This window comes from Salmo trutta, chromosome 27, assembly GCF_901001165.1.
Source record: "Salmo trutta chromosome 27, fSalTru1.1, whole genome shotgun sequence".
NCBI lineage: Eukaryota > Metazoa > Chordata > Actinopteri > Salmoniformes > Salmonidae > Salmo > Salmo trutta.
The window spans coordinates 28,586,363-28,602,361 of NC_042983.1; the positions used below are offsets into that span (position 1 = coordinate 28,586,363).

A 15,999-nucleotide genomic window follows, 5' to 3' on the forward strand; every position below is an offset into this window, starting at 1 on the left:
TTACCACTAAAAAGAGGATGTGATCAGGCTGGAGAGGAAGTCCATAGATTTTTCATGAATAATTTGTTTTGATGGGAATCTTGGAGAGGACATAAGAAAAAGAAAAAACAAGAAGAAAAAAACAAACCACCTTTGAAAAGATCAAAACAAGTATGGCTGAATGTTTGCGTGTGTTTGTTTGCTTGCTTGTTTGTTTTTGAGTGAATTTCCGAGGCGATGCTCCCTCTAGATGCTGGTATCATGCGTCTCGTGTCTACTCAGCGATTGCAATTAATATCTAATCAAAGCTAATTTCTCCACAACACAAAGCCCTGTTTAATATGTAATCAAAGAGAGCCCAGCACACCGCACAAAGCAAGTCCCTCCCCCTGCCTCCAATGCTCTGTTGTCATTTAAATAAATGCTTCCCTTGGCCTAATTAGCCGGTTCTATCTTCATTTGAAGTTCGGGGCTTAATCTCAGGCCAGCGAACCTCCCGAGTGACGACATAAAGGTGACACACACACATGTAAGAAGTTCACTCTCCGACAACACATGCCTAATAGACCACACATTCTCACACATTACAGGCTCGCATACACACACCCACAATCCTCTATAATCCCCCTATAAAAGTGGTGGTCTGAAGGGGTCCTTTCTCTCACCTGCGAGTCCGAGGTTCTCGCAGCAGGAGTTGCAGGTGTGCTTGATGACAAAGCTGTGGATGGCAGCGTCTCCCAGGTTAGAAGGACCAAACACCATGTCATCACTCGAGCTACAGGAAGGCAAGGGACAAAAGAGGGAAGGACAAAATAAACGTATTTCAGATGTCTTTAGACCTCAAAAGAATGGATGTCAAGATGACAATAAGTGTCAGTGTCACACACTGAACCTCCACTGTACGAGGCGAGTACCTTTTGTCTTCTGCTCGGATGACCGATGGGTCTGTAAGCTCCGATCCCACTCCTGTGAAAGATTTAGGAGGGGAAAGAGAGATTTCAGTTCAATGTAGTAGTTTACAGGACAAACCCTGTGAAGTGATGTCGTTGCAAAATAAATCTATCCATAGTCAGACAGACAGACAGCTCAACAGAATGGGATGGACAGACAGACAGACCCTGTAAGTCCAACACCAGCAGTTCCCTGCAGGAGTATTGGTAGGTCCAGTGGGAGAAGGCCAGGAGCGTTTCCTCCATCCCACAGCAGGGTGCGATCTCCTCTCCTGTGTTATTATTGTACTTCCTGAAGTCTCCCGTCATGTTCCTCTCGATGGTCAACCACTGGCCGTCTGAGTGCCAGTGAAGAAGAGACATGTCCAGGAACCTAGGAGGGAGACGCACATTCATAACACATGTAACACGCACACATACTGTAAGTCCATAGACATACACATATCATATGCACACGAGTTTCGCCCTTACTATGTAAAGCACTATATAATCCAATCCACTATTATTATTATGACATGTGCACACACACCCACACACACACACACACACATACACTTACATATACACACACACACACACATGCACATACACACACACACATACATACACATACACACACACACACACACACATACACACACACACACACACACATACACACACACACATACACATACACACACACACACACACACACACACACACACACACACACACATACACACACACACGTACTAGTACTGAGTTCTAGAGTTGAGTACCAACCTGGGAGAATGAGGCATGTTTTCTGGTTTTACTTGGTTGAACACATGCATGAGTTTCTGAGCAGCTCTCTGTTGCTGTATCTCCTGTAAGGACAAAAACAGAAGGCCAGAATGATGCTATTAAGGGATATAACAAATGCCAAGTAAAACATGAGGGTAAAAAAGAGGAGAGCACATAACAAAAATGAGGTGATGTTCCGCCTTGTTGTGGAAAATGGATGAATATAAGTAGGGCCAGGAGTTTATGACCTGACCAGGAAAAGATCTGTCTTACAATAACCAGGGCCCAGAGTTTATGACCTGACCAGGAAAAGATCTCAAATCAAATCACATTTTATTGGTGACATACACATGGTTAGCAGATGTTAATGCAAGTGTAGCGAAATGCTTGTCTCACAATAACCAGGGCCCAGAGTTGATGTGGCCTGACCAGGAAAAGATCTGTCTTACAATAGCCAGGGCCCACAGTTTATGACCTGACCAGGAAAATATCTCTTACAATAACCAGGGCCCAGAGTTTATGACCTGACCAGGAAAAGATCTGTATTACAATAACCAGGGCCCAGAGTTTATGACCTGACCAGGAAAAGATCTGTATTACAATAACCAGGGCCCAGAGTTTATGTGACCTGACCAGGAAAAGATCTGTATTACAATAACCAGGGCCCAGAGTTTATGACCTGACCAGGAAAAGACCTGTCTTACAATTGCCAGGGCCCAGAGTTTATGTTTAACGGGTCTTGTGGTCAGACACTTCTGGCCCTAACAACAAGCTATGATGTTATATACTGTATGTACATATATATGAGGTTTATACCCGCAGACACAGCTGGAGGGGGGTGTCGCTGTGGAAGACCCTCTGCCAGGTGCGGACCACATCGGGCTGGATGGCTTTGACCACATACACGCAGCCCACCCTCAGGACGTCCCTCTCGGCCCAGGTGCAAAGTACGAGCGTGGCCCTGCGCAGCCCCCCATCCAGACAGCCCTCGCTGGACAGCGGCTGCAGCACCGCAGACAGCCCCTGGGATGACCAGGAGGATATGGAGGACTCCGGGCCTGCAACTTCCACCTCCTCCAGGGAGTAGACACTCACCTCCTCTCCCACTGCCAGGGACCATGAAACCACGGGGAAGATGGGTATTAGGGAGGCAATGGCATGCTTTTGAATGCACCCAAAACAGAAACAATCAATTTCCACTAGCATTGCTACGTTCTTTAAAAATACTAGTGAGATCATTCTAGAAATTGAAAAAACCAGCTAACAAATTTAAGAACCGTTTGGAGAAACAACCACACACTAGGGGAGTCTAAAATAATTGAAACGTCAAGAACTGTCCCTTTAACGTGATTGGCTGATGACTTACCCATTGTGGAGACAGGTGTGAAAGGTATGGTGTGAGCAAGCCTCATCAGGTTGTTCCTTTCCATGGCTAACACGACCACCACACATTTACAACACAACATACCATTAACATTTACATTCATTTAGCAGACACTTATCTAGCTTCTTACAGTTAGTGCATTCATTTTAAAATAGCTAGGTGCGACATCCACATATCACTGTCATAGGAAGTACATTTTATCTCAATAAAGTAGCTATCAGCAAAGTCAGAGTTAGTAAGGGAGGAGGGGGGGGTTAAGTTGGGGTGTAAGTTCACGAAAGGCACAACACAGCGTAATACGATGTAACGCAACATAACCAGACAAAAACAGGCCATATAATTTAGCTATCAGATCTACTTTTTTTGTGTATGATTTATGTGATTGTTGGGGAGTACCTGAGTAGTGTGGGTCCAGGTCTTCTGTGGATTGAAATGTAAATGATTTTACTAACAGACAAACAAACACAGGGAAAACAACCAAGACAGACCAAAACATGAACGATTATAGTTAACAATTCCGCTTTTGGTTAGGAAGGTAAATATTCTAGCAGAGGGGGAAGCTAAGAAAAATAAAGACAAGGAAAACTAATAGGTGTGTTTTTTTAGTTTTTTTTAAATACAAGCCATTAATACGATGATTCAGGTTGCCTACCTTCAGGTGCGATCCCACTCCGCACTCTACAACAGAAGAACATACAGAACTCACACAACTATCCCACACAACTATCCCACACAACTATACACAACTTCAGTACTTCGACAATGACCACTTTCTCCACAACTCTGTTTAACCCTAACTCTAGCCCTAACATTAACCTTTATCCTAACCTTAGCCCTAACCCAAACCTTTACTCTAAACCTAACACTAGCCCTAACTGTAACTTTAGCAAGCAGTTGCTTATCAACAGATAGTTTGTTGATAGCATGACCATCTGTAGATCATCAATATGGGACTATATCAAAATAAAGTGTAACCAGGTTTTCTTTCAAATACTAGCTGCTAGCCAATCACTAGCTGCGGTTGATTGAGCTTGCCTGGCGCAATGGAACCAAAGGGATGGTCCCAAAAATGTAAATTCCGCATGTCCGACACTCCAGGTAGGCTCAATCAAACACTCAAAGTATTTTAAAGTTCAAGAAAATTATTTGAACTCAGGTCTGACTCCATTTGGGCTTTTTATACTACTAAGCCGAACCAGGCCGAGCAAACTGAGTTGCATGGAGATGGCACAGTTACTGTATGCATCCACCCTAGTAACTGGAGCCATGCTGAAAAGGATCATATGGAAAGGAAACATCCGAGCCAGCAGAGTTTGTTTCGGTTCAGCACATGTAAAAAGGGTAAATGTGATCTCCAGGGACCGTCCCATGTAGACTTACGAGGACCTGCAGCTGACAGAGCAGGCCCAGCTGGTCCACACGGACTGACTGGAGTCCTGCTGGACAAGAGCAGGAATTACATAACAGTTATTGCATTGCATCAATAAATGGTTGTTTGCCACATCATCGACTGCACAGTGGGGCATCAGATTGATATGTCATATGATGTGGTTAGCTGATATGGTAAACACCTATCCAGACTGAGTTTTGGCAGGCAACTGCAATGTAGTCGGCCTGGAACATAGCCATAGTCTTAGCTGAGCATCTTTATACACTCTTTAACCTATTATTACTCCATGGGCCAGCAGGCCAAATTTCACATATTTATCCACTTTGGGGTGGCAAATTCTAATGATGATTTTCATTTTGATATACCCACAGATTGGAGATAGCTGCATTAAATGCTATGACCCCTATCCGGTTAGTTGGGCCAACAGGATTGAGGGTATGAAATGTAATTTTGTATTATCTGGGAAGAATCTTCTCAAACTAAGGCAATTTCATATGTTATTAACTTCATAGTACAATACATATTAATATGAAACAATAGGAATGGTATGACATCCCTATAGGCCCACCTTTTGGGGGCAAAGGTCATACATAACTCTATTATCACATGGTGCCCGATGATAACTCCACCAAATTTCACACAGAACAAGAAGACCCATTGGAAAAGTTTTATATCTACAGTATACAGAGTCATCATATATGTTGTCTATAATTAGTCCCAGCAGGCAGCAGCCTATATTTAAGATGGCCTCCATTCATTTCAATGAGGAGGAACTGCATTGATTTTGCATGGCCATAACAGAATAAATATTTGGTGTAATAAGACCAATACTGGCTTAAAATGTGTGTTATAATGAGGACAACACAAAATGATGGTCCAAGTATGTCAGACATACTGTATGTATTTAGCTAAATATATCAGAATAGTGTTTGTAGAACAAAGGAGGTGGGGTATGCTTCATGATCAACAACTCTCGACTGTCGTAATGTAGATACTCTTTCGACATTTTGTTCAACCGATCTGGAATACCTGACGATTAAATGCCGAGTCCACTACCTCCCAAGAGAATTCTCATCGGTTATCGTTATGGCTGTTTAGATTCCTCCCCAAGCCGTCTTTTTTTTAGGCATGTACACAGAGTACAAAACATTAGGACCACCTTCCTAAATTGACTTGTACCCCACTTTACCCTCCTAATTTGTCAGGGCATGGTCTCTACAAGGTGTCGAAAGCGTTCCACAGGGATGCTGGCCCATGTTGACTCCAATGCTTCCCACAGTTGTGTCAAGTTGGCTGGACCATTCTCGATACACACAGGAAACTGTTGAGTGAAAAACCCAGCAGCGTTGCAGTTCTTGACACAATCACATTGGTGCGCCTGGCACCTACTACCATACCCCATTCAAAGGCACTTCAATCTTTTGTCTTGCCAATTCCCCTCTGAATGGCACACAATCCATGTCTCAATTGTCTCAAGGCTTAAAAATCGACACTGATTGAAGTGGATTTAACAAGTGACATCCATAAGGGATCATAGCTTTTATCTGGATTTACCTGGTCAGTCTTGATTCAAGTTAAAGTTAATGTCACATGCACAAGTACAGTGAAATGCCTTTCTTGCAAACTCAAAACCCAACAATGCAATAATTAATAACAAAGTAATATTAGAAAAAAACATGAGAAAAAATATGAAAAACACAATAATTTAGAGAACAAAGCATACTACATACAGGGTCAGTTCCAATGCCATATTTGCATGTGTAGGGATACTGGAGTGATGGAGGTAGATATGTATAGGGGTAAGGGGACTAGGCAACAGAACGTAAGATAAACAGAGTAGCAGCAGCTTGTATGTGAGTGAGTGAGTGAGTGAGTGAGTGAGTGAGTGAGTGAGTGAGTGAGTGAGTGAGTGAGTGAGTGAGTGAGTGAGTGAGTGAGTGAGTGAGTGAGTGAGTGAGTGAGTGAGTGAGTGAGTGAGTGAGTGAGTGTGTGTGTGTGTGTGTGTGTGTGTATGTGGAGTCAGTATAAATGTATGTGCATATTATGTGTGAGTGAGCAGATGATGGAGTGAGTGTGTGTGTGAGTTTGTAGAGCCCAGCGAGTGTGTAGGGCCCAGCGAGTGTGCAGGGCCCAGTGAGTATGTAGGGCCCAGTGAGTGCAAAAATATAAGGTCAATAAGGATACAAGGTTAACTCATAGAGCCCGTGAAGCTATTTTGTTAGCTATTTATCAGTCTTATTGCTTGGGTATAGAAGCTGTTCAAGAGACTGTTGGTGCCAGACTTGATGAACCGGTACCGCTTGTCGTGCGAATGCAGAGAGAACAGTCTATGACTTGGGTGGTTGGAGTCTTTAAAGATTTTCCGGGCCTTCCTATCACAATGCCTGGTATAGATGTCAAGGAAGGGGCAGGTGTTCCTAATGTTTTGTGTACTCAGTGTAATACCATTGACAGTTGTTACAAATAACCATCCCACAATAGGGAAGTGGTAACTAAAGGTTCATGGTCCCCCGGACTACCCGACACACATCCAACAGAACACCGCACCCACTTCAGCCCACTACCTCAGTGTGGTGGAGACACAAATGGCAAATAAACAACCAATTACACTAACAAAATATAAAAGAACATAAACAGGAAGATTTGAAAAAAGAACTACAAAAATAATATTTAAATTGTTATATGACTGGCGATTAGGAGCACCTTTCCGTAGTCTATGAAATCAGGCCCATCCCTTGAAGTGTTATTTGGTCCCAATTATCAGTAAAATCTTGAGACCTCCCACTTTCTTTTGCAATCAATCCTTCTAGTGTATAATAGCGTTTGACTGTTATTTTTTAAATAATCCAATACTAACATTTGTTTTCTGAGTTTTAAAAATGAAAACCTTACCCAGCAGAATCAAGAGATTGTATATCGTGTTGCATCTGTACCTTAAGTCACCCAATATAACTTTTTGTGGAGATATAATAAAATCATGTAAAACAGGGAGTAACCACTCTTGTACTTTTGCCCAAAAGTTAGCAACTATGGTGCAATAGCAGAAAATATGTAACAAATCCTCCACTTCCACAACCCATTCTTCGATACCCCATATTTGAAACACCAAAAACCTGTTTCCAAGTTGAAGTCGGAAGTTAACATACACCTTAGCCAAATACATTTAAACTCAGTTTTCACAATTCCTGACATTTAATCAGAGTAAACATTCCCTGTCTTAGGTCAGTTAGGATCACCACTTTATTTTAAGAATGTGAAATGTCAGAATAATAGTTGAGAGTGATTTATTTCAGCTTTTATTTCTTTCATCATATTCCCAGTGGGTCAGAAGTTTACATACACTCAATTAGTATTTGGTAGCATTGCCTTTAAATTGTTTAACTTGGGTCAAACATTTTGGGTAGCCTTCCACAAGTTTCCCACAATAAGTTGGGTGAATTTTGGCCCATTCCTCCTGACAGAGCTGGTGTAACTGAGTCAGGTTTGTAGGCCTCCTTGCTCGCTGACGCTTTTTCTCCTTCCTGAGCGGTTTGATGGCTGCGTGGTCCCATGGTGTTTATACTTGCATACTATCGTTTGAACAGATGAACGTGGTACCTTCAGGCGTTTGGAAATTGCTCCCAAGGATGGACCAGACTTGTGAAGGTCTAAAAATAATTTTCTGAGGTCTTGGCTGATTTCTTTTGATTTTCCCATGATGTCAAGCAAAGAGGCACTGAGTTTGAAGATAGGCCTTGAAATACATCCACAGGTACACCTCCAATTGACTCAAATTATGTCAATTAGCCTATCAGAAACTTCCAAAGCCATGACATCATTTTCTGGAATTTTCTAAGCTGTTTAAAGCCACAGTCAGCTTAGTGTGTGTAAACTTCTGACCCACTGGAATTGTGATACAGTGAATTATAAGTGAAATAATCTGTCTGTAAACAATTGTTGGAAAATTACTTGTGTCATGCACAAAGTAGATGTCTTAACCGACTTGCGAAAACTATAGCTTGTTAATAAGAAATTTGTGGAGTGGTTGAAAAACGAGTTTTAACCTAAGTGTATGTAAACTTCCGACTTCAACTGTACAAAGCTAGGGATAGGGAGACAAAGATAAGACTATTAAACTTTTGCCAGCCCAGAGTGGACACATTTTTTTCGCTGGCCCATGGACTATTTCTAAAGAGATCTCTATATACAGTATAAATCTCCACACATCTTTATATATTGTTCTGGTACCTTTTCCTCTATTTTTACTTAACATCTTTATATTGACAAAACATAACTACTTGTACATACAACACAAGATTAAATCTTACCTGATGTGAAAAAGCTACTTTCTGCAACGAATCCATGGGTTCAGAATCTGAAACAATATTGACACGAGAAGGTGAGATGATGAACAGAATTGATCAATGGCAAAGATAGAAGGTCTGCCCTCTTTCTGTCTCTATGTGTACATACTGAGCGGGTTGAGGCTGGCAGAGGCAGACCAGCACACAGGCTCTCCTCCCCTGCGCCTCCTCTTTCTGCACACGTCAGAGAGGTATGAGTCCACCTCTTTCCCCTGAGAGCAGAGTGGTCAATGAAGTGTAATCTCAAATCAATCGATATACACAGACTATACACAGCTTTACGTGTACTACTGTAAATAGCTACAGCTCTGTTAGACTGTGGCACCATGCAGGACCTAGTAGTAAATGGCAGATAGAGTTTGAACAGATTCAGTGTTCAGACGTCTGTTTGTCTAGTGTCGGTCTATCTGTTTGTCTACTGTCTGTCTTACAGGGTCTGAAGATCTCTCCTCCAGGATCTTGACTGTCTTCCTGCCCTGACACCTCTCTCTGCTCCCTGAGGTCACTGCCAGGTCAAACCAGTTGGACCACTCTGCAAAACACAACCAGGATAGATAGAATCACTTGAGATACATTGGGAAACTGATTAGTGTCATGGAATGTTTTACCTTATTGGTATTTGTACATGGATATATGATATATAATACAAATGTGAGGACCAAAAAATATAACTGAGCCTTGTATGTATGTTGTTGCTAATGCTAACCAAGCATAAGAGCAATGTTCCCTCTAAACTGCGCCCCCGGGATTGACATGCAGAATAAATCTCTGCTCACGCATAAAAGCACAAGATTGAACAGCAGTGTTATATTTTGAGACAGGCTTGAATAAGCTAAGTAGCTAATAGGCAGAGGGTAGCATAATTTGTCTGATTCTCTGTAATAATGGTATGGGAATAAACATTTATATATTTATACAGTTGAAGTCGGAATTTTACATACACTTAGGTTGGAGTCATTAAAACTGATTTTTCAACCAATCCACAAATTTCTTGTTAACAAACTATAGTTTTGGCAAGTCTACTTTGTGCATGACACAAGTAATTTTTCCAACATGTTATTTCACTTATTATTCACTATATCACAATTCCAGTGGGTCAGAAGTTTACATACACTAAGTTGACTGTGCCTTTAAACAGCTTGGAAAATTCCACAAAATGGTGTCATGGCTATAGAAGCTTCTGATAGGCTAATTGACATCAATTGAGTCAATTGGAGGTGTACCTGTGGATGTATTTCAAGGCCTACCCTCAAACTCAGTGTCTCTTTGCTTGACATCATGAGAAAATCAAAAGAAATCAGTCAAGACCTCAGAAAAAAATTGCAAGTATAAACACCATGGGACCACGCAGCCGTCATACTGCTCAGGAAGGAGATGCGTTCTGTCTCCTAGAGATGAACGTATTTTGGTGCAAAAAGTGCAAATCAATCCCAGAATAACAGCAAAAGGACCTTGTGAAGATGCTGGAGGAAACAGGTACAAAAGTATCTATATCCACAGTAAAATGAGTCCTATATCGACATAACCTGAAAGTCCGCTCAGCAAGGAATAAGCCACTGCTCCAAAACCGCCATAAAAAAGCCAGACTACGGTTTGCAACTGCACATAGGGACAAAGATCTTACTTTTTGGAGAAATATCCTCTGGTCTGATGAAACAAAAATAGAACTGTTTGGCCATAATTACCATTGTTATGTTGGGAGGAAAAAGGGGGAGGCTTGCAAGCCGAAGAACACCATCCCAACCGTGAAGAACGGGGGTGGCAGCATCATGCTGTGGGGGTGCTTTGATGGGACTGGTGCACTTCACAAAATAGATGGCATCATGAGGGAGGAAAATTAAGTGGATATATTGAAGCAACATCTCAGGACAGCAGTCAGGAAGTTAGAGCATGGTCGCAAATGGGTCTTCCAAATGGACAATGACCCCAAGCATACTTCTAAAGTTGTGGCAAAATGGCTTAAGGACAGCAAAGTCAAGGTATTGGAAAGGCCATCACAAAGCCCTGACCTCAATCCTATAGACAAATTGTGGGCAGACCTGAAAAAGCGTGTGTGAGCAAGGAGGCCTACAAACCTGACTCAGTTACACCAGCTCGGTCAGGAGGAATGGGCCAAAATTCACCCAACTTATTGTGGGAAGCTTGTGGAAGGCTACCCAAAACGTTTGACCCAAGTGAAACAATTCCAAGGCAATGCTACTGTAACAGTGTAGGTTCCGTCCCTCTCTTCGCCCCAACCTGGGCTCGAACCAGGGACCCTTGCACACATCAACAACTGACACCCACGAAGCATCGTTACCCATCGCGCCACAAAAGCCACGGCCCTTGCAACGCAAGGGGAAACCCTACTTCAAGTCTCAAAGCGAGTGACGTCACCGATTGAAACGCTATTAGCGCGCACCACCGCTAACTAATTAGCCATTTCACATCGGTTACACTCACCCCCCTTTTGACCTCCTCCTTTTCCGCAGCAACCAATGATCCGGGTCACGGCACCAATGTAACAGTGTAGGTTCTGTCCCTCTCTTCGCCCCAACCTGGGCTCGAACCAGGGACCCTTGCAAGCATCAACAACTGACACCCACAAAGCATCGTTACCCATCGCGCCACAAAATCCGTGGCCCTTGCAACGCAAGGGGAAACCCTACTTCAAGTCTCAGAGCGAGTGACGTCACCGATTGAAACGCTATTAGCGCGCACCACCGCTAACTAACTAGCCATTTCACATCGGTTACACTACCAAATACTAATTGAGTGTATGTAAACTTCTGACCCACTGGCAATGTGATGAAAGCAATAAAAGCTGAAATAAATCATTCTCTCGACTATCATTCTGACATTTCACATTCTTAAAATAAAGTGATGATCCTAACTGACCTAAGACATGGAATTTCTACTCTGATTAAATGTCAAGAATTGTGAAAAACTGAGTTTAAATGTATTTGGCTAAGGTGTATGTAAACCTCCTACTTCAACTGTATATATATTTTTTTTGTAAAGTGGTTTCTTGCATCAAACAACACAACATTTTCAGTCACCTCCTTGTCTGAAGGACAAGTGGATAAACAGGTTAATGTCAAGCCCTGCATGTTTTTTTCAAATGTCTAATGGAATGTGGGCCTACTCTGAACACACATTTGCTGCAACAGTTGGCTGAATGATAGAACAGCTATTTCCATGTTTAAATGTTACGGGATGCATTTTCCCCATTGTTTTTGATGGTAGGCCACTCTGGTATGCCTACATTATGATCAAATAGTCACTGTAGCCTACTTGACCACTGTCTGAAACTGTAACTTAAAGCGGGTACAGCGTCAGTGTTCACAATAAACGCACGCTGGAAGTTGCACAACATTTTCAGTGCTCAGCAGACATGAAATTTGCTCAGGACCAAAACATTTTTAAAGAACATGGCATAAGATGGTGGTAGATTACCTCTGCTTTTACTGCAGCCAAGGGGTATGTCAGCTGTGAAGCTTCCCCCCTCCGACAGGCAATCGAGAGCGGGGAAGGAGGCTCGTAGCTGGCTCAGGGGGACACCAGTGAGAGCCATGTTTTCCATGCTAGAGGAGAGAGAGCGGCTGTGACTGTAGGGCCGGTCCCTGGACAGACCCGCCCACCGGTGAGGACGCTTCCTGCCCCACTGGCCCTGTCTGGAGTGAACTGCCCCAGGGTCGTCGTCCTTACAGAAGGCGGGGTTCACCAAACCCCTGGCCCCACAGACTCTCTCATCCTGGGTGTCCGACAACAGGAAGGCTCGACTAGAGGCCCTGGAAACATTCACATCAAAGGACTTCCCAAACTCCTCCCCTTCCTCTTCCATGGACATCTCAGGGTCGCAGCAGACCCTGGGTTTGCCGTGGGGGGGTTCCAGAGAACTGTCTATAGCCCAGGCCGAAGGGTACGGGGGAGAGCCACAGCGGGAAGGCACACAACACTCACCAGTCCCCTGCCCTCCATGGTCGCCTGCCCCCCATACCCCCGTGTGCCACTCCAGTGACGGGCGTTGGCTGCGGGAGGTGTGGCCCCACAGCAGGGAGGGTGGGGTGCTGCGGTAGGCCCTAGGGGTGTGGCAGGGCATGATGTCAACACTGCCTCCACCTCCGTGGGGGAGGGTCCAGCTGTGGGGAACATGGTGACGGGAGGGGGTGATTGGCCGGCAGTGGCCTAGGCGGGCCTCCTCCTGCTGCAGGCTATCGGAGGCCGATAGGAGGGTGAGGGTGTCCACGGCCAGGGCGGACAGGTCCTGCAGCTGACCCAGCTGGCTGTCCAGCACCTGCAGGGTATCCTGGATGAAGTGGACCCTGTCCGACACCTCGCCCATAACCACACCCATCTCCTCAGCCCTGTCAGGTAAAGGCCATAGACAGACATTCAGGTGAATCACAAAGAAAAGGTCTCAATGGCTATTGAGAGGAAGATGACACTCTTTCTAAGTCCCAGTCTCACCTTTCTGCAGTGGCTCGTACCCTGTTGATCTGGCTGCAGAGAACATCTTGGTTTTTCTCGTGGAAATACGACATCAAACACCTCTCCTCAAACTCATGCAGCCTCTTCAGGTCCTCTTGGCCCAGGTAAAGCTCTGACAGAGGGAGAAAGAGATTACATTTTTCCAACACACGATCTACTGTAGCATTTTTCTACCATGTGGAAATGCTGTGAATCAATACTGTCATAGAAACACAGTGTAGTAGGCTAAGGCTAAATCAGACTTTTAATGCTGTTTCATCGAGAAAGAGAAGCATCCACGCACACACACACACACACACACACACACACACACACACACACACACACACACACACACACACACACACACACACACACACACACACTCACTCACTCACTAAGCCCACAGGAGTCCCTCTCCTGCTCGGACAAGCCTCTGTGTTTCCGGTAAATGGCAGTCACACACAGGGTCATGTGACTCAGGATGATGAGGGGCGGGGGCAGCCACGGCTTCTCCTGATAGGTCATGATGTAACGGTAGCGGTTGTACTTCCACAGCTTATTTGATATGGACTTCATGTCAAAGTAGATATTGCTGTCAAAAAGGATCCATAAGAAACAGTACAGCACTCAGAGAAGCTGCAAAACCCCATTTGTACATAAAGCATAAAACATAAAGACACAATCAGGCAGAGACACACAGAGTCAGAATACAATTTATATTTTTGATAGAGAGTCCCTACTTGAAGAAGGCAATGAGGATGTTGACCATGATGATGTACTGGAAGAAGAGGTAGACGGCCTGGAGGAAGGGGGTGAGGAAGGCACCTGGGACACACGGCGTGTCACCTGCACAGGCTGCCACAAACACACAAGAGATGTCTCAAATAACACCCTATTCCCATAGACTGTTGCCCATGCAGGAGTCTACCTACACAGCTCTGGTGTTGCAAGCAGCGCCAACCAATTGAGCCACTACTGTGACTGGTCACTGGTTACTCACTGTCTATTTCGCCTGCGTACACTTCTCCAAACATCATCCAGTACGGCTGGTTGACCACATCTCTGAGCAGGCTCCATGACAGAGCTTCGTCTGGAGACAAGATAGCCTTCCTGGACACGCCGAAACTCAGCAGCACAATCGCCATCATCACCACAATGTAGAACATGTTACTGGTCTGAGCAGATGGGTAGAGAACACAGAAAAGAAACAAATGACTCCATTTTGTTTGTATAAATTAAAATATGTGCTGTATGGTCAGTCAGTGTTCTATCCCAGCACTAGGGGGCACACAATGGTGCACATTTTTGTCCCAACCCAGCACTAACAAACCTGCATCAACTTATCAAAATGTGCATCACTTTTGACCAGGCCCCATAGCATGCCATGTTGTACTCACTCTAGGTGTTAACCCAAGGAAGGAAAGGCACATGGCTTTACTCACCATCTTGGTGATCATGGTGAGGTAGGCCCCGGCATGCTGGTTGACGGCCAGCAGGTCCAGCACCCGAACATACCAGAAGATGATGTCCAGGCAGTAGGTGATCCGCCCGGCAGTCCGGTAGGACCCACTGTCCCAGCGTAGCCCCAGCCCCACCAGGAAGAGGACGATGGCCAGGAAGTCAGTCACATTCCAGTACTCTCCAAACCACACCTTCAGCTTTTGACTGGGTTTCCTCGGCACTGACATGAACACCTAATAAGTAGTAACAACACACACCTCACTATAATTTAAATGAATTAACAATTTTAAATATACATATACAGCCAGTATATATACATTTAGTTGAATTCAGTGCTATTGGTGAAGAAAGCACTGTTGTTAGTGTTTGTTAGTAGCCTAGTACTGTATTAACAGATTATAGCCTTATTGCTGGCTATTTTGCACAACACAGTAACAATGTTATGTCGATCTCCATGTAGTATAGCTGTACGCCGTGTCAGAGACTGCTATGATGATCAAAGTATTTGAATAAAATTAGGCTACTGTGGACATTTTTGTGAGTTGCCTACAGGTTGTCTCCCATGGCAACCTCTAGCATCAGGTAATGTCATCAAACATACTGTATAAATCATAGAATGAGGAATTAGAACACCAATTAATGAAGTCATTGTATATGATCTCTATGGTATGAATAATGACTGGCAGTGTGATTGGTTATTATTGTGATTCTCACATGCTTGATGGTAAGTTGAAGTATAATATTATTACTTATGGTAAGATGGTGAGATAATGACCACTGAGTTATTCAGTGAACGTACAGTATATTTATGGGTAGTGATGTGCAGAATGGTCATTATTTTTCTAGACGAGCAGTGAGCAAGACGATATGGAGATTTTTTGTGAAGCTCCTGTCATCCTGTTAAACTCTGAGTGGTTGTTTTGGACCCTGTACCACCCCCCATAGAAAGTGAAATATCGTTTGAAAGCTACAGTCCTTGTCTTTTTGGAAATCTCGATCCCAGCACCCCTCCATAAAGGCCATAAATCATGCGCAATGGTGATTTTCATCGAATATGCATTGTAGGTCAATTTACAAAGTGCAAACATTTAGTATGCATGGAAAGGGTACAACTGATGGTCATTAGGGCGGCAGGTGGCCCAGTGGTTAGAGCGCTGGGCCAGTAACCAAAAGGTTGCTAGATCGAATCCCCAAGCTGACAAGGTACAAATCTGTCGTTCTGCCCCCGAACATGATAGTTAAGCCACTAGGCCATCAATGAAATTCCTTCTCCAT

General features: G+C 43.9%; 1 protein-coding gene across 1 annotated transcript in view; it reads right to left on the minus strand.

Moving 5' to 3' along the window:
- The window catches only part of LOC115164811 (transient receptor potential cation channel, subfamily M, member 6), a 54,764-nt gene that overhangs the window by 2,151 nt on the left and 36,614 nt on the right, over nucleotides 1-15,999 (minus strand). Inside the window, exons 22-39 of the mRNA XM_029717625.1 lie at nucleotides 14,706-14,957; nucleotides 14,264-14,438; nucleotides 14,004-14,118; nucleotides 13,659-13,855; nucleotides 13,261-13,393; nucleotides 12,247-13,157; nucleotides 9,243-9,343; nucleotides 8,921-9,023; nucleotides 8,776-8,822; nucleotides 4,459-4,517; nucleotides 3,731-3,756; nucleotides 3,475-3,525; nucleotides 3,061-3,126; nucleotides 2,511-2,800; nucleotides 1,695-1,777; nucleotides 1,097-1,302; nucleotides 894-945; nucleotides 645-754 (exon numbers count right to left, since the gene is read on the minus strand). Coding sequence (XP_029573485.1) covers nucleotides 645-754; nucleotides 894-945; nucleotides 1,097-1,302; nucleotides 1,695-1,777; nucleotides 2,511-2,800; nucleotides 3,061-3,126; nucleotides 3,475-3,525; nucleotides 3,731-3,756; nucleotides 4,459-4,517; nucleotides 8,776-8,822; nucleotides 8,921-9,023; nucleotides 9,243-9,343; nucleotides 12,247-13,157; nucleotides 13,261-13,393; nucleotides 13,659-13,855; nucleotides 14,004-14,118; nucleotides 14,264-14,438; nucleotides 14,706-14,957 — 2,977 coding nt within the window. The remainder of the gene's footprint in view (nucleotides 1-644; nucleotides 755-893; nucleotides 946-1,096; nucleotides 1,303-1,694; nucleotides 1,778-2,510; nucleotides 2,801-3,060; nucleotides 3,127-3,474; nucleotides 3,526-3,730; nucleotides 3,757-4,458; nucleotides 4,518-8,775; nucleotides 8,823-8,920; nucleotides 9,024-9,242; nucleotides 9,344-12,246; nucleotides 13,158-13,260; nucleotides 13,394-13,658; nucleotides 13,856-14,003; nucleotides 14,119-14,263; nucleotides 14,439-14,705; nucleotides 14,958-15,999) is intronic.